Source organism: Loxodonta africana, chromosome 10 (assembly GCF_030014295.1).
Source record: "Loxodonta africana isolate mLoxAfr1 chromosome 10, mLoxAfr1.hap2, whole genome shotgun sequence".
Taxonomy (NCBI): domain Eukaryota; kingdom Metazoa; phylum Chordata; class Mammalia; order Proboscidea; family Elephantidae; genus Loxodonta; species Loxodonta africana.
The window spans coordinates 7,068,511-7,091,918 of NC_087351.1; the positions used below are offsets into that span (position 1 = coordinate 7,068,511).

A 23,408-nucleotide genomic window follows, 5' to 3' on the forward strand; every position below is an offset into this window, starting at 1 on the left:
AACGTGCATGGTAGTGTCTGTATTCTTCTCACTAATGATTCATAAGTCTTCCCCAAATTTGAATCTATAATGTATTTTCCAGATACATGCTCATATGTAAAGTAAAACATGATTTATCTCTAGCTCATTCAACAAGAAACTTTGATAAAATTAAATAACTTTTTCATATAAAGCTTACTAAAGCACTCTAATAAAAAAAAAGAGATCTGCTAGGAGAAATAATACCTTAAATGGGATATAATATTTAAAAACATTGAAGAATCACTTGATAATTTCATCATCTTCTATTTCCCACTTAGAAAAATTAGCATTAGTTGTTCAATCTATCGTTTTAAGCTACATCTGGCAATATTATATCAACCTTCATATTCTTACTGCTTAGACCTAAAAGTTACAAAATAACTTTCTTTGGAAAACATTCAATAATTGGGCATTTTTCTTAGGTCAGATTTTCACCAGTTTTTCTACAAGTTATTTTGGTTTAGTAAGTTTGGGCAATAATTATAAGGGGGATATTCTGTGATAAATGAAGGACAAACGTCAATCTGTCCCAAAATACGGACAACATTATCTAAAAACGAATGTGTCTTCATATACCTGTACTCTTAAACTCTAGTCAGAGACAGAAGAAATTGTGTGAGCATTCACCCACTTGACAAGCTGGAAAATTCCAGTCTTGCAGCATTTAGTTCTTCACCTTAGAGTAAAAGGAGCCCGGGCGTACGTCAGCTCTGTGACTGTCTCCTCACATTGAGCGTTAATGCTGCTGATCGAGCTTAGAGTTTACATGGAAAGTTGTTTAGGAGGGAAAAATGCTTACCAATTCCAGCTTCTCCAACAATCCAGGAAAGGCGAATGAAGAGCATGACGCCCCAGATATTCAGCATGCATCTTACCTGTGGAGGAAAGAGCTGTTGAAGCCAAGCAACAACAGGGTGAAACCCAGCGGTCCCTTAACTCTGTGCTGTCCAGCCTGGGCAGCACTTAGCCCACCAGGACAAGCACTGGGTGGTCTTTACTGGTAAACACAGGAGCTTTCTCACCAGCACGCCTTTCACCCAGCCAAACTTCACAGCACCGCCTGTGTCCTCTTCTTCCTTGTTTTCAGTCTGCTCATCTCCAGGCATCCCGTCGCCATTAGCAACCCTGTCAGCTGAACCTGGAGTCACAGCCACATTCTGTATTTTTACAGACAGCAAAAACACAGTGTTTGGTCAGTAAACAAGTGGTTCCACAAAACTTTAAAAGGCAAGTCAACACAATTGACATAGAACTTTAGAAGAAAGAAAAAATGAACATATTCCAGTCATTTTAGCAAAAGAATAATCTTGGCCTTGGGAACTGACCATTTGTGAGTGATTTTAGGCACCACTAAGACTGCAAGAGGAATCCCTGGGTGCTGCAAATTGTTGATGTGCTCGATGGTAATCAAAAAGGTGGGAGGTTCAAGTCTACACGGAAGCAACTTGGAAAAAAGGCCTGGCAATCTACTTCCGACTAATTAGCCATTGAAAACCTTAGGGAGCACAGTTTTACTCTGACACACATGAGGCCGCCATGACTCGGAGTCGATTCCATGGCAACTGGTTTTTGGTTTAAAAGCATGAGGGATGGTGGGAGAGACCTGGGGCCAGAAGACAAAACCCTGGGCGGTTCTTCCACTGGTGAGAGGGTTTCGCCGTCAGATTTAGATAAATTTATAACACAAAAAGAACACAAGAGAGACAAAGAGATGCAAAGAAGGGCGGAGAGCCTGGCAAGAATGAGCTAGGGCCTTTTAAATGGCATGTTAGAAGGGCCAGAAAGCTAACCTTCCTCACTGATGCAAGGTACCTGGCCCCTCCACTAACCTCTCTGTGCCTCGTTTTATTCATCTAAAACTTCTCTACTCACCTAGAATCATCGAGAGGATATAATGAAAGAAGACACAGAGGTGTTTTCTAAGAGACAGTTTTAAAATGCTCTGAAAATGTTTAAGGGCGTTGCGTGATGGTAAGGAGCCCATTCCTACTCTAGGGGAAGTTTCAGAGTTGGCGTGCCTGCGCTTTACAGTTGTCGATTGCACCAGGTCTGCACACCGCCAGCACCCGTTGTCCAAGAGTCCACTCCGACTCAGGGTGCCCCTATGTGTTTCAGAGTAGAACTGCACTCCATAGGGTTTTCATGGCTGTGCCTTTTGGTGGAGCACTGGTGGAGCAGTGGTTAAGTGATAACCGCTGCTAATCAAAAGGTCGGCGGTTCAAATTCATCAGCCACTCCTTGGAAACCCTACGGGGCAGCTCTATTCTGTCTTTAGGGTCTCTATGGGTCGGAATCCACTCGACAGCAACAGGTTTTTTTTTTTTTTTAATAGGCACCTTGTGGAATCAGATCTCCAGGCCTTTCTTTAGCAGCACCTCTGGGTGGGTTCAAACTGCCAACCTTTCCTTTAGTAGCCTAGTACCTGCCTGTTTACACCACCCGGGGGTGTTATACAGAAGATAACAATCTCATGACTAACTACTAAAAAGACATAAGAAGTAGGCAGTATAAACAAGGGTTAAGAATTTTTAAGACCCTTATTAGTTTTTTTCTGGGACTTAATTTTTTAAAAGTCCTTCCTTTTTATTAAGATGGTCAGAGTTCAGTGGGGGAGGGATTAGCTCCAGTTCCCTCAAGTTAAGCACAACTTTCTAATTTCTGTTCTAGATACGACTTCGTGTAATTTCAGATGCACCTATGTAATTAAACCTATCTGGTACTTTTTTTGGTACCTACCTGATTCATTAATGGGTGGACTGCACCCCATCGCGCTCCCCAAAAGCAATCTTTTCCAGTAAGAATTTTGAAACCATTGGGGAAGTCTCTTAGGTTCAACACTTATCCACCATTAGCATAGAATAACTTTCTTATTTAACGGGTTTAAATTGGTTTAAGTCTAGAATGATATTTTTGGTACTACGAGCTAAGAAGGGAGTCCTGGTGGCATAGTGGTTAAGAGCTTGGCTGCTCACCAAAAGGTTGGCGGTTCAAATCCACCAGGTGCTCCCTGGAAACTCAATGGGGCAGTTCTCCCCTGTCCTAAAGGGTCACTATGAGTTGGAACTGACTCGGCAGCACCTAAAAACAACAGTTAAGAAGTCTCAGACAAGTGTATGTGTGAAATAATCAGTATTTATAATACAGCTTTCTTTTCTTTTTTTTTTCCTGGGATGACTGAAGTTCTTTACCATTATCCTTGCCATAAGCAAGGGCTCTCATCTTTTAGGCTCTGGTGTACTATTAGCATAAAAAAGCAAGGGCTCTCATCTTTTAGGCTCTGGTGTACTATTAGCATACCCACTGTAAAAAAAACCTGTTGCCGTCAAGTTGATTCCAATGCATAGCGACCCTACAGGACACAGTAGAACTGCACCATAGAGCTTCCAAGAGGCGCCTGGTGGATTTGAACTGCCGACCCTTTGGTTAACAGTCATAGCACTTAGCCACTACACCACCAGGGTTTCCATACCCATTGTAAGCTGACCCTATTTGGGCTATTTACTCCAGATGGCTTTGATTTCTCATAGTCTTCTTCCAGGGTATTCTCCTTCTCTATGTAAGCAAGGATTCTCCCAAACTTTCTTCTCCTATGGGGTCGCTATGAATCGGAGTGAACTTGATGGCAATGAGTTTGGTTTTTTGGGTTCTTCTGTAAGACTTTGTTCAGGATTACCAGTATGTCAGGGATAACTAGTACAGTACAGTGAGGTTAGAGTCATTGTATGACTAACTGGGGGCAGGCTGTGGCACAGGTTACTTCTCGGTGCCAACCGAGGGCCTGCTTTGTAGCAGGACCTTCACAAACGGCTGCTGAATCCACAAAGTGGGTTTGAGAAACCCGATCGCTATCATTTAGGAGCAGATGACCGAGTTTCTTATCCACTTTGCCCCATTTCTTTTCTCTCTCTTTCTTGGTGGGCACTTCATTTCTCTTTGTTTCTTCCAAGCAGACCACACAGAAAGGGGGATGCTTCAGTCGCCCCTTCAGCCAGCCAGAGCTAAAAATTTTTAATGTATTTATACCTTAGAGGAAAAGACCCTCCAGTGCGTGCTTCTTTTGTTGGTTGTAAAGGTCTGATTGTAAATTTATAGGTGCATGGTCCATTTCCATAGCTCACCCTCAGGCAGGAGCAGAGAAATCACCACCCTGTACAAACTAGGAGACCTCGAATCTGGTTCGGCTATGTGATTAATTCAGGGTGTGTCCTCCAGCAAGTTGCTTAACCTTTCTTAGATACTGCCAACGAGGACAAATCCAATGAGTTTCTGAAAATCTCACTCTAAAGGCAAAGCCATTTTTCTGTTTGCCATCTTCCTCTTCTGACACGGCAAAGCAAAACTTGATTTCAGTCTAATTATAAGTTCAACTTATCTTCAAGTACTAAACCTGACTCGGGGTTGGGGTATGACGGGACTTGATGGCTGTGACCTATAACCAGTGTTTGCAGACTTTTGGCTGGTGCATGTTCTTGAGACTAAAGTCTCAAAGACTAAAAATTTTACAACTGCTGCCTGAAACCAGCTTTTCCTTCATACTTTGAATTCATTTGTTTGTTCCTACTCCATTAGCATAAATGATGACCCGTAACCTTCCATAAATGCATTTTAAATTGTGTGGCTTTAGGGAATGATTATTTATTTACCAAGAGTTCTACCTGTGCATTAAGTATTCCAAGAAGGTGAAATAAAGTGCGTGTGTGTGTTTTTTTAGAGAAAGAGAGGCCATTTGACAAACGCTTTCCTCCCTCCAATATTGATGAACCCATGAAGCATCAATCACACGCAGTCTAAGGGGCAAATTCCTAATGGGATCGTCTAGATTGAAAAACAAATGATGAAAAATTAAATTATTCTATTTAATATGTAATATGAGTTTCAGACTTCAGAAAAATTACAAATACCTTTCTAGGTATCATCGAAGCTGAGGAAAATAAATATATTCTTTAGGTTCTAACTAGAAAATATTTGCTACTTACTCTCAGCTTTTAAGGCTTTAATTTTAGAATCACAGAATTCTTAGACCATCATTGAGAAAGAGTTCCATTAATAGTTAGGCTTCTATGATTCTCCTCTCCCCCATTATTTTAAGCTTTCTAATTATTGAAATATTCAAACATACACAAAAGTAGAGAGAAAAATATAACAAAGCCCACGCACCCATCACTCATCTTCAACAACCATTAATATATGACTATCTTACGTCACTTGCACCCCACTGCTGGATTATTGTAAAACCAAACCCAGTAAAGACCAGATGATTTCTGAGATTCATTTCGGAACGAAAAATGTAATTTAACCATGTTTTCACATCTTATTGATTGCTACTGTTACGTAAATCCTTACCCCTTTGTGATAAAGGGGAGCATGTTAAATGGTGAAAACGAGAGTTTCTCTTAAGTTACTATAAATCACTATCAATAGTTATAATTTATAATCACAATACTTTTACCGTATCTGAAAAAACACACAAATTGTCCTGTGTTTTTGATAGCTTAGGCTAAAGGCTGGCTATGTGCGATAGCCCAGCGTATGAAAAATGAAAGATTCTTAATATTTTCCAAGTATGCCTTTGAGGAGAGCCCCGCTCCGCTCCTCATCCACCGGTGGACTATCTATGACGGGGAGGTAACCGTTTTCTCTCTCGTTTCCACAGACTGACAGCGTGAGCCCCATGGGAGCCGCCTTGGGTGCTGAGAAACTCCAGCGAGCGTCAGTCTCGTTTCAACAGACGAACAGCGCGAGCCCCACGGGGGGCTCTAAACTGCACAGTTTAATCCAGCGAACATTTTAGGGGTTTTTTCCCAGTCACCCCTGGCCTTTAAGGCATTTATTACCTCAATTTTAATGTATACTTTATTTGGCTATAGTTAGCTTAGTGATTATTCTCCATTTAGACATCCCCAACTTGAATGCTGAAGCTCCAAATTTGAACTTTGAAACTCTTTAAAAAACATTACTGTCTAGTGAAAATATTTGTATGTTTTCATTGGTTCTTTTACCTAATATAAGTATTTAACACGTGATTTATGTGGTTTAATGTTTGCTAGCTTGACTAACAAAACATGACTCATGGCAATCCCTGTGTTACAGGGTAGAACTGAGTTCTGTGGGGTTTTCTTGACTGTAATCTCTACAGAAGCAAATCGCCAGGCCTTTCTTCTGAGGTACAGCTGGGTGGGTTCAAACTGCCAATGTTTCATGAATAGTTGAGCACAAGCCATTTGCACCACACAGGGACCTGGTTAACTTGACTGCCCCATCCTTTGCGTCTATCCGTAACAATGCCATTTGACTTATATAATAAAATTCAAGAGGGGTAGATCAAACTTCTTTAACTCACTTTATACAGTACTTCTTGTAAATAAATACTTTTGATGACATCAATGAAAATAGTTGTGACCTGTGACTCTATAGGAATCTCTTGGCACAATCCCAGAAATAAGGAACGAAAACCAGGACCTCCTGCTCAGCCCAGCATGCCTGAGGTCTGATTTCCCTCTTTGGGCTCCAGCTCCACCATTCTCCATAGCTGTTGAACGAGCCAAGGCAAAGGGCCACGAGGAGGATGCTGAGGAAGGAACGTAGTGAGAAAGAGCGTGGACTCTGGAAGCACACAGGCAGGGTTCAACTTAATCAGCCGTGTGAATTTGGGTTGCTCACCGGCTTCTCTAAGTCTCCGTATTCTCCTCTAAGAGAGCCGTACGATTCTATAAAACCCTCATCGTCTATAAAATAGCAGTAATAATAGCACTTACCTTTTTTTTTTTTTTACCTTGGAGGGTTGTTGTAAGGACTGGATGAGAATGTATGTCAAGTGTGAGCACAGTGCCAGATGAAAAATTTATTACTAAGTTACTGCTATTTATTATTTTTAGTTGTTAACAGCCTAATGACCCCAATGTGAAGTCATGGTTTTTTCATTTGGATCAGTTATTATATGGCTGGCTTCCTTAAGAACAACACTTCCATCTCCATTCTTATAATATCTGATACTTTTCATGGCCTGTTTATTTGTGACGTCAGAACACTGGCTTTGATAGGCTATATATTTTTCTGAATCCTTTATATCTGTATTTTTCTGAAACACTAACTAGAGTGCTGGTTAGCAAGGCTGACAGTAAGTTCCACTTTGGTTAGCTCTGTAGTTAGGAACTGTGTTTGGAAAAATGGAGGCTAGAATTAAGTCTGGATACTTAAAGCAGAATTCTCTTCACAAAGTAAAAATACTAGATCAATCTTTTACCAGATGTCTAACAGTGACTGAAAGTGTTTGTTACAGGGAAAGATCTCCAAGGTATATTGTTTGGTAAAAACAGCAATGTGCAGAACAATGTGTAAAATATGCCCTGATATGTGTTGGAAAGTAGAACACAGACAGAAGTTTAGACAGGAATATAGATATTTACAGGTACATGAGTATGTTTACATAAGCAGAGAAAATTTCTGGAATGATTTACAAGAAACTGTCAGTTTTGACTGCCTGGGGAGGAGAACTAAAGATTTAAGCTAGAAAAGAGACATTTCATTATGTATTTTTTAGTATTTTTTGACTATTTTACCAGTATAAGCCTTACTTTTCACATAAAAAGCTAGTGTAAAAATTACCACCATCATCATTGTATCATCATCACCCACAGTTATTTACTGAGGTTCAACCCAGTGCAGGCAATGTGTCTCATAACCTCTGATAGTCACGGACACCCTGCAAAGTAGTAGAAGCTCTGTAGCTTGTATAATGTTACAGAGCAAGTAAGCGACAGCGCCATTTATTTCCGCTTTTAACTGGAGTTTTCAGAACTCCAGCATTCTTAGCCATTTTTTTTTTTTTTTAGTATAGGTGTTTAGCTCTTTCCTACATAGACAATGAAACAGAGTTCTTCGACTACAATCTCAAATCATTGTGATCACAAATTCTGCCAGTGTGTATCACTCTAGAGTTTCTCTTAAGGTACAGACTTCAAACAATGTCCTTCAAGTCTATTTTTATTTTACCTATTATGACAATTTATCGTGGATTTTTTTTTCTTCCCCGACTTGTGTATTATATAGCCAAGATTTGCACGAAACCCAGCTAGTTTCTGAGTAAATATGTCCTGGCATTCAGTATGAATACACCATTGCTATGTGGATTTTAAAAGCACTGTAACTTTGGTGGAACCCTGGTGGCACGGTGGTTAAGCGTTCAGCTGCTAACCAAAAGGTCTGCAGCTCGAACCCACCAGCCACTCCTTGGAAACTTTGGGGATAGTTCTACTCTGTCCTCTAGGGTCGCTATGAGTTGTGGGTACAAATAAGATTGCCTAACTCTTACTATGTCAATGACTTTCCACTTGTAAATGATTTAACACCATTGTTTATATTTTTGTATGCAAAGTTGGTGAAATGCCTGACTATTATTACCAGGCACTTTTATATCATTTGTTCTATTGATCACTCCTTGTTGTGACTTGAGGCGCTACTATCAGATGTCCAGGGCCACAAGGAGATGGCAGCAGAGTGACATTATACTGCAGGTCTTTAGCTTTTATGTGGGGTAGGAAAAGGCAGGGGAAATAGCCAAATCAAATTCAAGAGCACCTAAGGAAGAGATGAGTTGTGGGAGGCCAAGACTGTTAATGCCAGCAATCCGAGGATAACGAAAAAGTAGAAGGCATGATGAGGCAGGCTGGTTCGTACACTTCAGCAACACTAGAATGGTCCTGGATACAGGAATGTGTCCACTGCAGATTGCATGATTGTATTTGAGTTCTACTTCCAATTTGGTCATGCAGATACCTATGTAAGATTTAACCAAGGTGAAGTATCCTAAACAAATTCACAAAAAAGAATAACTTGTTACTATACTAGTTCAGAGTGATTATCCAGGGCATTGAGCCTAAACCTAATTTTTAATTTATTTAATTTGTCATGGCTTTGTATCTGAGAAAAGTTTGCTAAAATCAGAGTTAAGTCCTTAGTCTCAATCTATTGTTTCCACAATCATATGATATTGCCGACAGATGTCAAACCTGTCAAATGCAGCAGTAGAGTTCCTGTTTTACAGCCATTCTTTGTTTCCTCAGAGCTTTTCTCCCTTTATTTAAAGATTTGCATGTGAAATTATTTCAGAAAGTATAAATAAGCTACTTTTTTTTCTCTCTCTGGAAAATCAGTCCTAATAAGGATGTGAATTTATATCATTTCCTTTTTTTCACGGATCTAAAATTTTATTTTCTTTTAAGTTCTAAGTTTAAATTTTGATTGTGACTTTAATGACAGAAGAAGTTTTAAAAACTATAATGTGGTAGAGTGTGGTGGGATACAATTTCGGATCTTCTTTTGGAGGATTTAGTTCATTTCGCTTCTTCAGAATAAACTGAAATCTTTTTATAATGCTCTAAATTTTACCTCTTACCCCTTCGACGCCGTGGAAACTCCTTGTGCCTTTTTCTCTCTATTGTCTTTTCCCTCTTTTCCCTTTTCTTTATCTTATCCTTCTTTTTTTGCATAGAACAGGAAAGTGACACATAAGTCTGATTTCAAGAGATTTAAAATGCTTCTCTCAAAAAAAAAAAAAAAAAATCCAGTCATGAGGGCTTGTCATTTTGTTTGAACTGGCCACATTGTTAACTTCTTTTGATTAAAGCACCGGATACGCCAGATAAAATCTAAATCATATATATATACATATATATAAACTAGTCATTTAGTAGAGAGCTGCTGATATGGTACATAGGTTTGGTGGGAGTCCCTGGGTGGCTAAACAGTTAAGCACTCAGATGCTAACCAAAAGGTTGGAGGTTTGAGTCCACCCAGAGGTGACTTGGAAGAAAGGCTGAAAATTCAGCCATTGAAATGCCTATGGAGCACAGTCCTACTCTGACACACCTGGAGTCTCCGTGAGTCAACTGGGACTCAACAGCCAACTCGTGAGGTTTCATGGGGAGAAGGAATAAGAGAACAGAGTTGAGAGTATGGGCTCTTCCGCATTGAAGGCAGTCTCTGGTGGCAGGACCCCAGAGTTAAGGACCCTGAGCAGTGAGGGGGAATGATTTTTGGAAATGAGGTTCCCTGTGGAAAGAAGAAGGATGAGCAGAAACTAAAGGGAGCTTTTCACCTTTATCAGTATCTTTCCCAAAAACAGTATTCCAAGAATCCCTGGGGTGAGTAATTATTTAATAAAAAAATGTTCAATGAATGAATGAACATGAAAAGAATTCTTCTAATCAATTTTTCTCCTCATCTCCAAACTCAGGCAACAGTAAACTATATTTGGTTATGTGACAGCTAATTATTTTTTGTAGTGAGTAATTACGGTCCAGTAAAAGACAGTATGCGCTCCACAGGCTGTTCCAGAAGAGGAAAAAGCTGAAGTGCATCAACGTACATTAGAGCGAGTTACGGAAGAAGGAGTCTACTAAGCTTCTAAACGATTTGCTAGAAAAAAACGCTGCCTCATGCTTCTAGCAGATTTGAGAATCCTGGTTCTATTCCCTGAATAATGAAAAGTTTAGCGGGTTCTGCTGCACCTCTCCTTAAATTTAATTTAGTTACTTTTGTATACTTCAGTGCATTCAGGAGCCTCAGGCAAAGTTTTGAAGAGGAAGGAATAAAATGCTGAATCTTCTAAACCTCCGTGCTCTCTTTAAAGAATGTAAAAATACTCCTACATGTCAAAGGCTGCCACTACACCACCAGCGGCAGCAAGCACAAGTGATTTTATGTTTTTACAAGTGGAGTTGCCAGCGGGTCGATTCCAACTCGTGGCGACCCCATAAATGTCATAATAGGACAGTGCTCCACAGGGTTTTCCGTGGCTGGTTTTTCAGAAGAAAGTCAAGTCTATCTTCCCAGGCGCCTCTGAGTGGACTCGAACCTCCAACCTTTTGGTTAGCAGCTGAGCACGTTAACCATTTGTACCACTCAGGGACTCTGGAGACTTTAATACTAAGGTAGACCCAGCCTAGTGTTCAGTTTGACAGGCTTAGCCAACAATAGATTGAGTAGACTATAATTGTAAAGGGAATGTGACACACTGCCACACTTTCCGAGCTGGTTCTTTAGTTCTCTATCTGCAGTCAGTCAACATTGGTGAAACACTTTTGTGTATGTTCTGTCTGTTGGTAACTGGGGATAGTTGTGTAAGTCAGATGGATGGTTTGAAATAGACCCCTCCCTTTGAACTTTCACATTCGGAGAATTATTGAAGAGGAGGAAATCACCTGGACTAGTGAGGGAGGATGTTCACCTGCCCATGAGGCTTACCTTTGCAAGTTGCTCATGTATCTCCAGCAGGCTGGGCCGGTTGACCTTGGGCCCACTGATGCTGCCGGTGTTGCGATAGTACTCGATCTTGGGCACAGCATCCAAAGTGTTGTGGCCAAAGGTTTGCAGGTAGTAGGTATTTGGGTGAGAGTCATACGCATGAAAACTGGCGTCTGTTTTAGCAGTTGCCCCATTTTGGAGGAAATTGTCATAGCGCTCCTGATTCCCCGGCCTAACGCTGATTCTGAGTCTGTTTGGGGCTTCACCCCCAAAAGAGGTTTCTTCATAGTGTGGCGGGTCAGTGTTGTCATCTGCAGCCACACAGCTCTCGTGGCTCTCAGTTATGACATTAACCTGAAAGCGAGTGGTATTACTGGGGACTGAATCCAGGAACACATGGGAAGAGTTGTTAAGCGACATCTTCCAAAATGGACTTTTTTGGACTAAGCTATCTACTTCACGGTGGTTAAGGGAAATCTGTATATTTCTTCCTCTAAACAAACATTAATGTGGTTACATTAGGGAGCTCCTGGCTTTTGTTCTAGAAAACTCAGTAAATAGATCCTGGATGTGTTCTCTTGTAAACAGTCTTCGGAACGCTCTTCAAGGCTGTGATTTAGAAAAGAAAATTAAATTTATTCTAAGTAATACAAATATATTTAAGGGGTGGTGGAAAAAAAAATTCTTTCACAAGACATAAAAATTTTTAATTCATTCCACTAAAAATTACATGCCCAAAAATAAATTTGAAAAAATGAATTACTAAAAAAAAAAAATTCCTTGTCCAGGTAATTTAGTTACCTGAACAATTAAATCCCATAATAAATAACTGGGGAGCTGTTTTGACAAGCAGAGTTTCCCACGGAGTCATTAAAACGTTACTTGTGTTTGTCCTACTTGCTTAGCCTCAGCGCCGCTGGATTCAACATGGCTTAAGGAAAGGTATAAGTCTACCGACCCAGCACGGTAAGGGCTGATAAGAAGACACTCTCAGAGTGAAACACAGTTCGTTGCCAGCTAAATGCTGAAACTACAAAGTATATGATCGGGAGGGATGTATATTACACTGATGAATAAAATGAAAAAAAAAAAGGCATTTTGAAAGCTTCTCAAAATTTTGCATTGTTAGTTTATGAAAATCTATACATATTCAGATAATAAATTTGTTCCAGAAACATTTTGTTACCTATGCAACAAGTGAAAAAAATTACATTTTAAAAAGCACTCCTGTCAAGATGATGCCTCTGTAAATTCTTGTACATGTTCCCAGGCTTTCAACTGCTCATACTCTTAAATTTGTTTTGCAAATGCTATAAAGGGGCTTTAAAATACATATGAGCATTTTAGGTGAGGACATAAATCATAAAACCCATTGCCATTGAGTCCATTCTGACTCCTAGAGACTCTATAGGACAAAGTAGAACTGCCCCACAGGGTTTCCAAGGAGTGGCTGGTGGGTTGGAACTGCTGACCTTTTGGTTAGCAGCCTAGCTCTTAACCACTGTACCACCAGGGCTCCAGGGTGTAAATCATAGCCCTGATAAAGCTGTCTGCTAAATGTACACAGGATAACCATGCTCTACAGACTCCCTTTAATGAAACATTCTCCATCTTCGTTGAGTGACTGATATTCGACTGTGTGATGAAGAGACTACACAATCATTTTCTCAATTCTGTGGTGTGAGGCCTTCTTAGGGCAGTCTTTCCTCAGAAGACTATTTCTTTACTGATACCTGAAAATTTGGCTTCTCAAAGATTGTTCTAGAAAGATGAGATAACTACAAACAAAAACTTGTCTCCCTCATGCAGTTATTAAAATGGTTTCTTTGAGGAAAAAAAAAAAAATCAGCTTCAACCCTTAAATAATCTTCCCCTGGGAAATTATAAGTAAAGCTATTACTTATCTTTTTAGTTTTTACAGAGCATTCCATTTCTCTTCACAGATGTTGGCACCCTCTTTTTTACCCCGCTCCTCAGAACCTACTTTATGGCATCATATTAAATGGGATTTTCCCATGCCAGGAGATGTTTAACTTACCACCCAGGAGCCTTCTTCTGAGGAAGCGTGGCCTGCTTCAGCATCACTCAGGCATATATGGGGCTCTTAGCTCTCAGCTCAGAGCATTAGGCTTCTTGTTATTGGTTAGAACCTTTCTTGAAAGAGGTGGCCGTGCAGAGATTGGCTTGGCATAATACTGTAAGCCCCGCCCAGTCATTAGCCCTAAGGAACCTTAAGCGCCACATCAATCAGTAACTGTTAGTAAACCATTAATCCTCTCAGGCAGGAAGTGAAAGAAAATTTCTTTAATTCATAAGGTGAATTGGATTGCTCAACAGCAGTCATCCAATAAAATATGAACATTGCTTCAGTTGTTTGGGGCTAGATAAATTGAATCCTATCATCTTTCAGAGAAGTCCTAGTGCTTACGCTCCCTATTGCTCAGCGTGTGCACCAAAACACAGTCTTCCAGAGATCATTTTTATACTTTGTAACCAGAAAATTATATTTGAAATTATTTCATCTCGCTTACGGTAGATAATACCTTGACTGTCCTCTGCATGGCGAGTGGACAGGTTGCACATGGGATCAATGAGTTACTGAAAATATCTCTACCTAGTGGGAGAATCGTTTCAAGCAGGGGTCCTGCTCTGGTGAATTTTCCAGTGGCACTTCTAAATGACCTTTTATCACCACCTGGCAAAACATTTCTATCAAACTGGGTTTTTGAGTGTCGTTGACGGAAACACTTTGCTCAAATCTACAAGAGAGCATCCACAATTTTCCCTGCAGGTTCTGTCACTGGTTTTTAGTCAGTATGATTGAACGAGTCCTCCTCATGTCTTGTGAGAGATGACCCAAGTGTTTTCTAGCTGTCAGAGCAGCACAACAATAACACAGTGGTTGAGAGCGAGGCTCTGGAGTCAGAAACCTGGATCACATCCCAGACTTACCATTTCTTTCCTGTGTGAATCCAGGCAAAGCTACTCAATCTCCCTGTGCCTTAATTTCCTCATCTGTAAAGTGCAGGTGGGGATAACGATGGCACTTGCTTGTTATACAGCGTTGTGAGGATTGTTGTGGGTGCCGTCCAGTCGATGCCAACTCTTAGCCACCACACATGACAGGGTAGAATTTCCCCTTAGGGTTTTCTCGGCTGTCATCTTTGCGGAAGCAGATCACCAGGCTTTTCTCCCGTGGGGCCACTGAGTGAGTCTGAACCACTAACCTTTAGGTTGGCAACAAGTGCTTAACCATTGTACCGCCAGGGCTCTTTGTGTTGTGAGGATTAGATGAGAGAATGGGGTTTAGAACAGCACTGGTTTGTACACGACATCTGCTTTTACCATTTCAGCGAAGTTTTAAGGGTGACTTTTACTTAGTCACGTCCAAAATTCTGGGGTGCATCATTAGAGGTTGGACAGGTACTACGCCTGTTAAAATAGCAGGAAAGATAGGTTGGTGAACAGATTACTGGATTGTAGAGAGGGATCCGGAGGTCCCTAAAGTAAAACCCCTTAGATGATCTCAGTGAGGTAGACTTCATAGTTAGGCTGACGTCACGAGGCTGTATCAGAAGGAGAGACAGGATTGCTTGTGCAAACGGTTAAGTGCTCAACTACTAACAGAAAAATTTGTGGTTTGAACCCACCCAGACGTGCCTCAGAAGAAAGGTCTGGTGATCTGTTTCTGAAAGATCACAGCCTTGAAAACCCTACGGAGTACAGTTCTACTCTGCAACACATGGAGTCGCTATGAGTCAGGATCAACTTGGTGGCAACTGGCTTTTTATTTGTTTTACCTGTAACTCACTTTGCTCTTAAAGGCTATGAGTAAAAGCCACTTGTTGGTTTAACAAAGGGTTCTGATTCCCCAGTGGAAGACAGTTAGGCATAGGAATTAGTCATTTCAGATTCATCTGGGTGGAGCTGGCTGTTTAGGCCAGAGGACAACTAGGATGGGGCCGGAACACAAAACAATTCTTACTTACCAGACCAGGACAAGAACTGTGAACTGACTTGCAGTTATTTTGACCATCTGTAATCTACTTTCCGGGGCCCTGGTGGTACAGTGGTTAAACGTTGGCTGCTAACCAAAAGGTCAGAATTGCCTCCATGGAAACGGGTTTGGATTTTAGGCTTAGCCTCCCTTCCTTCAAGCCCCATCCCCCAGTCCTCCTCTCCCTTTCAGGAGCCCACGTACATGTTTACCTTTTTTCTCTTCCAAACTGTGATGCCTCTGGGATCAGGCAATTCCTCTTTCCTTGCTGACTGACAATTGACTGACCACGTCGTAGTGAATTAGTTCTAGCCCTGGTCTTACATCAACCAGATACTTTCATGCTAAGCCCTTTTTCTCTACCTGTGAGATGAAAGCGTTTGTTCTCTATTAAGGGGACTCAGACACCCCTGAAGCAGATGGGGGATGGTTTGGGGGATATGGATAAATTATGCCATCTGTAACACTAGCTTTGGTAGGTGAAACTGGGTCAGGCCTTTCTGACAGGTGATAAGGAAACGGGAGCAGTCTTTCAGGGAGGTACAGTCCTCTGTCTTTCTTCTTGTCCTCCCTGACAGGGCTTTTGCGGAGGGGACAGCTAGGGGCTGACCAGTTGTGGGATTGAACATTTAGAAGGATGCCTATTTCACGAGTTTCCATGCCGCACCCATATAGTAATCAGCCTTTCATATCCTGTTTGTAGCTCTAATTAACATAGATGCCGACTCCTCCTTGCCCATCTCTCCCCACAGAGTCCAATGCACACAATAGGTCTTAGACAAAGGCCATGGATGAAGACACTTTTGGTTCATAGAGTTTCTCTTTAGCGGGACTGGAAATAATATGCAGCAGAATCGATGATATCTGAAAGGCTTGTGGGAATTGAACTTCCCGGAAAAATAATCATATCTCATAAAGTTTTCTCACCTTTGAGTTCTGGGGATCTTTCTTCTTTTTGAAGTCTAGAGCTAGCCTTATTATGTTCTAGTCACCCAAATTGAGGGTCTTGGTGGGCATCTTGCCTGGGAGACAAATGGCACATCTGGTATTGGGATGTGAATTCTAGAGAGCTCTTTAAAGCCTGGATCACAAAGGCAATGCCTAGCATCCTGGCAAGTACAACTGTCAGTGAGTCCAGCTGAACCTGGCTCCGAGAGGTGATCTTGGGCCAAGTCACTGGCTGGCTACCTTCCTGGACCTATTGGGCCACCAACAGCCTCCTCAGTTATGGGCTGGGTCCAAAAGATTCACAGCCAACACGGTTGTATTCTGAATCTATCAGAAGGTGGATGGCACCAGGTAGTCTCACCAAGAGGCTAGTCTGGGTATGCCATGGACATGAGAAGTCACTATATTTATAAGATATGTAGAAACGCAGGGGACAATGCCTGGAAGAACAGGAGGTGTTTATGAGCAAGGACTGGTGGTGTTTGACTGCCACCTTCAGTTCCTAATGCAACCTCCCTCTAGCTTGGTGACCTTAGGAAGCTACTTCATCTCTGTCAGCTTTAGTTCCTCACCTGTGGAATGGAGATAATAATAAAATGGAGATAGCAGTCCCAGACTCAAAGGATTGATAAGAGTGCCAAATCATATAATCAAAGAAAAGCACCTAATTTAGTGCCGAATTCTCAGGAAATATTAGGTATTTTTATCCTTTTGGCTGGGTTTGTAGTTTTGTGTTCTCAAGCGTCACAAATGTTTTTGTCTTTCTTTACGTGCTGTTATATTCCTCCATTCAGTGAGAGTCACAGTTTCGTGGTTGGGAAGAACTTCAGAATCATGCGATTCAATTTTTCATTTCTCAAAGAAAGAAAACGAAGACTGGAAGGGTGGAATGACTTCCACTAAGTCACATTGCTTCTTCGAGCTTGAGACCCTCAGTTACTACTGCTGATGAGGATAACAAATAATAGATAGCAAGGTATGTTTAAATTGTGATTTGCAATTGTTTTCACATTCATTATATCTCACGTGGTCTCCCAACATCCCTGCAAGTTATGCAGGTTAGGTTTCCTTATCCTTGTTTCGCATATGTGGAAAATAAGTTACCCTTACGTGACCGACTAGGTTATAAAGCCGGTTTTTGGCTGAGTTAACTTTAGAATTCACATGTTTGAGTTTAGACTCCTAATCTGAGAATACTTTCAAGGTATCTTAAATCCTCACTCATCTCAGCTCCCCAGGTTTCCTGGTCCATGTTTGTAGAGTCCATAGAACTCCAGAATTGAAACAGATGTTAAAACCCCCCAGTTAGCCCCCTCACTGAAGTCTGTAGGGTTTAGGCAATTTGCCCCAGTGCGCAGAGCTCTAATGGTGGCAGAGCTGAGACTAGACTTCTTATGTTCAGTAAAGTGCTTTTTCAATAAGGTCATGCTTGAAAGTCACTTTTTAATACTATATATAAAAGAAGAGAGGTGTATCAGTATGAATCAGGTGTGGTTTGGACACCGAACTAAGGGATTCTACTGGAAGAGATTTTAAAATGAGAAGATCTAGAAGGGTCAGAGCTTTGTAAAATTTGGGGAATCTTTAGGGCCTGTGGCTTGTTTGGCTCTGAGTATCACGTTTTGGAGAGTTTGTTTTGTTTTGCTCTTGCTTATAAATCTTTTTGGCCTATGGGCCATTATTAGGAAAATCATATTCTGTTTTTTCTTGGAGCTGAGGGCCCCTTATGCTTAAGACACCTGCTTGTTAAACTTAAAGGGGCCCAAGTTGGAAACATGGGTGCCTGGCATTGTGGAAGCCCCCCCCCAACCCCACCCCACACAGTTCGTTAGCATAAGAAAGGTAGCAGAGCTTTACAGCCTACAACATTAAACCTAAACAGGGCACATCTGGCTGAAGGGATCCCTGTGTGCTAGTGGTTAGGGGACAGTGGGAAGTGAGGACCCCCACAGTGGGTTATCATTTACACAGCATGGTGAATAAATTAACCACAGACGTTTATTGAATTCAGCAAGCGAAATGAGCCTCTCTCCAGCACACTCGTGGTAACTATAACCAGGAAAACAAGAAAGCTGGAAATCTCATGCAAGTGTGTATTCAAACGTTCCTTTGTCAAACTCTTCACCTTTCTCTTCCCACGTAGAGGAAGGCATGCTGCTGTATGGGTCTAACAGGATTTTGAAGCATCTGATAATAAGGAGCCCCAAGAAGACACACAAGATCCCCACAAAAGCAAAGCCAGTTTTTTGCTCCAGAGTCAATGAGAAAGCAGACCCTTCGTTGACACTCATCTTAGCCGAAGAGTTTCCGCAGTAGGTGCTGCTCATTGTTCAGCGTCCCATTATCACTGTGGCTCTCCAGGATTCCTTCTGCGGTCGCCGCCTGGCCTAGGCACAAAATCGGACTCGGTTTAGTTTTACTCATGTGTGGTATTGGCAGGTAGTTATTTTATAAAATCTGACTTAAATCACAAAAGACATTTGAAAACATCCTTAGGTATGGATCAGAGTCAATCAGCATTGGAGATGCTCCTTCTACTGTAGGGACTACAGAATTACTTTGTGAGCACTGTGCCCCCAGAGTCTAAAAATAAAGCCAAGTGTGAAGGTGAATATTCAGACAGTCTGAAGAGCTCGGATTCACTGCCGGATGGTTAAGCCACTGCTTCTTGGACCTGAATTTTCATTCCATTTTTGCACGTGTGTTGTTGTTAGTTGCTGTCGAGTTGGTTCCAACTCACGGCAACCCCAAGTGTGCAGAGTAGAACTGTTACACAGGGTTTTCAAGGCTGTCACCTGGTGGAAGCAGATTGCTAGGCCCATCTTCCTTCCGAGGTGCCTCTGGATGGGTTCAAATTACCAACCTTTCAGCTAGTAGCTGAGTGCTTAACCATTTGTGCCACATAATCAGAGAGTGTGAGCTGGGCAAGCTGTCTAAAGTTCGTGTTTCAGATTCTGTCCCCAGAGCCATTTTGTTTGATAGAGGCCTTGATCCTTTTAAAATGTACCATCTTCTCTACCTTTTTCACCTTCTTCGCTTTTATACGTGTGTGCTTCTATTTTCTCTTCTGAGAAACTAAATAGCAATGTCTTAACGAGGGAAACTACGTTCTTAAAATTACGTTAATACGAGCAGTGCCCAACATAGCAGCTGGCACCTAAAAAGCATCAAGAACAGTGGGTTGTTAGCTATTCCCTCACTGTTTCCGTGAGCTATCAGGACATCTGACATAATAAACATAAATTCCAAGGTAAACGATGTGTTTTCTAAGCACATTCTAATTCCAGCAGTCCCCCCTCCAACCAGATTCCCCATCCTAAACAGCTGCTGTATTGAAGCCACAATGGAAGTGTTCAAAAAGCACTTGTTGACTAGGAAAAAAATTCCCCCTTGTTGGTGTCTTCACAGGCTAACTACCATATAGTGAAATCAAATGCTTACTAACGCCTAACCACCTTTCTTGAGGGGACTGTCAACAAAGAGCTTGTCATTTAATAACGGAGAATGATAGATGGTTAGCATTGTCTTTGTTGTTGTTTCTTCTGATAATTTCAAGAATTATGTCTATTAAAATGACTGAGTCTTGAGATTTTTTCATCTTAATTTTCAGAAAACAACCAAGACAGAACAAAGGATAGTAGGTAAGAATTGGAAAAAGGGTAATTAATAAGAATAAGCCTTGTAGCTTTCAAAACTATTCACTAACTGATACACCAACTAATTAACCAAACCAAGATTTTATTTTATAAGGGTTTGCATTACAAAAGGGCTCTATCTTCAAGCCTTAAGTGGCTGGAATAGTCAAAAAAATTCTGGAGTACACCGGTTATTTGATTTTTCTGTTTAAAAAGAAGGGAAAAATGAGTATTGTTTCAACCACCACCGTTGAACATCTTTCCATCAAATAATTCTTCTATTTTTCTCACCTAGGAAGTATGAGATAGAACCCTGGTGGTGAGTAGTTAAGCGCTTGGCTGCTAACCGAAAGGTTGGCAATTCGAACGCACCTAGTGATCTGGGAGAGAAAGACTTTTTGATCTGCTTCCATAAAGATTACAGTCAAGAAAACCATATGGGGCAGTTCTACTCTGTCTCATGGGGTTGCTATGAGGCAAAATCGTCTCGACAACACCCAACAACAACAGTAAGTACGGTACCATGAATGTTATTTATTTTTTTAAGGATCACTTAAGTAGCTCAGAGTTATCTTTCCGAACATGGGCTATTGTTGTACTACTTGTTCCGTAAAAGCCATAGGAAGCTGGGCTGACTGTCTATGGCCCTGGGACTTGATCAGAATTTTTTTTCTGACTACCTCTCTAAATTTCTTGCGTTTTCAAGTAAAGCCCTTTTAAAAAATATCCATACCCTCTCTGCTTTCTAGGGGAACCAATCTGCAACAATTGGTGTCATAAAATTTAAAACACCTGGGCAGTTTTAACGATCTGTTCATGTTTCAGCTGGTTTATTTTGCCGTCATGTAGAAACAGCCTAAACTCTTTATAATACAGTTATGATATTATCTAAATTTATTTGGGTGTTTTTTAAAATCACAATATATACACAGGCACAGATAAGGTCATAGCTGGTCACTGGAGTGGCTACATCTGTTAGCTCTTGGCCAGTGATTAAGCCTCTAGACTCTTATTCTTACTAAAACTCACCACCACCACCACCAACAACAACAAAAATTAAGAGGCATTTTTTAGATGTATCAGTAGAACACTTGACCCATTTGCTACTATTAAATTTAAAAAGTGTGTTTTCCTAATTAGAGATAACAACCCCTTATATGTAATATTACAATTTATTGAACATATACCAGATAATTCTTAGCTGTTAGACTCTGAGGATCTATGAATTAATGAGCTCCATCTTTAATGGAGAAATAACTACTTCTCAAGTGGTTACCACAGTTCCTGGCACATTTTAAGAGCTTAATAAATATTTTAATTGAATTAAACTAAGTTTGTTAAAGAATATTGTTTTGATGAATAAAGTTCTGTTTTTTAAAAAAAATCTTATTTTTTAACATCCAGAAAGCATGAAAACACATTTAGTTCAAATGAAATAAACAAGAACCCTTTTGTTTGATTTCAAAATTTGGCCTCGAAGATAAGTATAAAGATGCAGCAGCTCATTTGGGTTTTCAGAGTTTCTGTTATTCCTTATCAAATGCTTAATAACTATTCCCAGAAAGACTCATGTGATTGTAGTATTCAAAGGTAAAGAAAGAGGATCTTTCCTGACAATCCTGTGAGGTTCTTTTTATTGACTATTGACTAAGGAAAATAAATAGCCATCATATTATTGTGGCTTTGAGGACCAAGAAGTAGAGAGTTAAATTCTGCATTCAGCTGAAGTGACTTAGATGAAGATTTCTGGTATAAATATCTCTTCTTCTTCTGCCCTTTCCCTCTTCATTACTTGGCTGTTTCGGTGACCCTTAGCTAAGAGGAGTGTTCTAAGATACTTCAAAGACTTTGGGGATCAGGTAGGGATATAAACAATGAATGGATATGTAGAATCACTGCAAGTAAATGAGTAAAGTCACCGTTCTTTCACACTCACCTTGGAGGACAAGATAAATGGCCATTTCATGGCTTTAAGAATAATTTATCAGCACTCTGTGGTTCTCTGTTATTGGCATAAATATAGAAGAAATGGGGTAAACACTGAGAAGTGACCAAAAAATTTAAAGAGCTAAGTGAGCTAAAGGTAATATACAATAATGAAGATAATAATAACATCTTAATTAACTTACTCGTTGAGAAAATGCTCACTTAGTGTCTGTTTATCAGGGATTGAATTGTATCCTCCCAAAAATACGTGTCCACTTGGTTAGGCCACAATCCCCAGCACCACGTGGTTGTCCTCCATTTTGTGACTGTAATTTTATGTTGAGAGGACTGGGGCGGGATTGTACCACCACCCTTACTCAGGTCACCTCTCTGATCCAATGTGAAGAGATTTTCCCTGGGGTGTGGCCTGCACCAGCTTTTATCTCTCAAGAGATAAAAGGAAAGGGAAGCAAGCAGAGAGTTGGGGACGTCATACCACCAAGAAAGCACCAGGAGCAGAATGAGTCCTTTGGACCCGGGGTCCCGGAGCCTGAGAAGCTCCTCAACCAGGGGAAGACTGAGGACAAGGACCTTCCTCCAGAGCTGACAGAGAGAGAAAGCCTTCCTCTGGAGGTGACGCCCTGAATTGGGACTTGTAACCTACTAGGCTGTGAGAAAATAAATTTCTCTTTGTTAAAGCCATCCACTTGTGATATTTCTGCTATGGCAGCACTAGATGACTAAGACACTGTTCTAGGTGCTGGGGTACAGTGGTGAACCAGAAAACCATGTGCACCTCCCATAATGAGGGTGATATAGTAGTAGAGGAGACAGACCAAATTATTTTTAAAATATCTGTCAATATCTATACATCTATAAAAAAATTTTTTTTTTTTTTTTATAGCTGTAGCTATATCATCTGTATCTATATATTATGTCAGGTAGTCAAAAATGCTTTGAGAGAATGCAAAACAAGTTAAGAGCAAAGAGAATGATGGTCATTAAGGGTCACTACTATAGATAAAAAGTCAGCAAAGCCCTGTCTAGGGAGACAACATGTGAGCAGAGAGCTGAATAATGTCAAGGAGTGAAGCCCTGAAAATATCCGGAGGAGGAGCACTGCAGGTGGAGGAACCAGCCATTGCAAAGGCTCTGAGGTGAGGAGATTTCATACATTATATGCTCAGATCAAAAATTTGATCAGTAAAGGATTAAGTCCTCTATTTGTACAAGATGGTTACATGTTGTCAGATGACTAAGAAATGGCAGAACTATGTAATCTATGTCTGCCTTTTTAACCAAAGTAGGATGGTCTTTAGAAATGATAGAACAAACAAACAAGGTACCAGGACAAGAATATAACAGAATAATATTGAGCCACATTAAATGAGTTAAAATTCCCAGACTCATATGATTTCTAACTTGGCACGTACAATTTCAAGACCTTTGAGAGTTTATTGACCATGAGGTTGCTGCCAGAATTATGGAAACGGACAAGTACCTCAGCTTTCAAAAGGAGTAAGCAGGAGTGTGCAAACTGTATCTTGGTAACTTGCAATTTATCTATTGCAAATTCATAATTAATTATTTAATAATTTTTCAGTACTTAAGAAATCATTGAAAGTCAACATGAATTT

At 40.7% G+C, this 23,408-nt stretch overlaps 2 protein-coding genes across 4 annotated transcripts in view; both read right to left on the reverse strand.

Moving 5' to 3' along the window:
- SLC12A1 (solute carrier family 12 member 1) overlaps window positions 1-11,685 on the reverse strand; it is a 112,411-nt gene extending 100,726 nt beyond the window's left edge. For all 3 annotated transcript variants that reach the window (XM_003420148.3, XM_003420147.3, XM_064292006.1), the window contains exons 1-3: window positions 11,266-11,685; window positions 1,044-1,178; window positions 821-896 (exon numbers count right to left, since the gene is read on the reverse strand). In XM_003420148.3, coding sequence (XP_003420196.1) covers window positions 821-896; window positions 1,044-1,178; window positions 11,266-11,685 — 631 coding nt within the window. The remainder of the gene's footprint in view (window positions 1-820; window positions 897-1,043; window positions 1,179-11,265) is intronic.
- A 6,606-nt stretch (window positions 11,686-18,291) lies between these two features.
- CTXN2 (cortexin 2) lies at window positions 18,292-18,617 on the reverse strand. The gene has a single exon (XM_003420149.2). The coding sequence runs from the start codon at window positions 18,535-18,537 to the stop codon at window positions 18,292-18,294; it is 246 nt and encodes an 81-aa protein (XP_003420197.1). The 5' UTR covers window positions 18,538-18,617.
- Window positions 18,618-23,408: the final 4,791 nt, after the last annotated feature.

What these genes read in the sequence shown, in the direction of transcription:
- CTXN2 (XM_003420149.2), bottom strand. Translation starts at nt 18,537, where the DNA reads ATGAGCAGCACCTACTGCGGAAACTCTTCGGCTAAGATGAGTGTCAAC.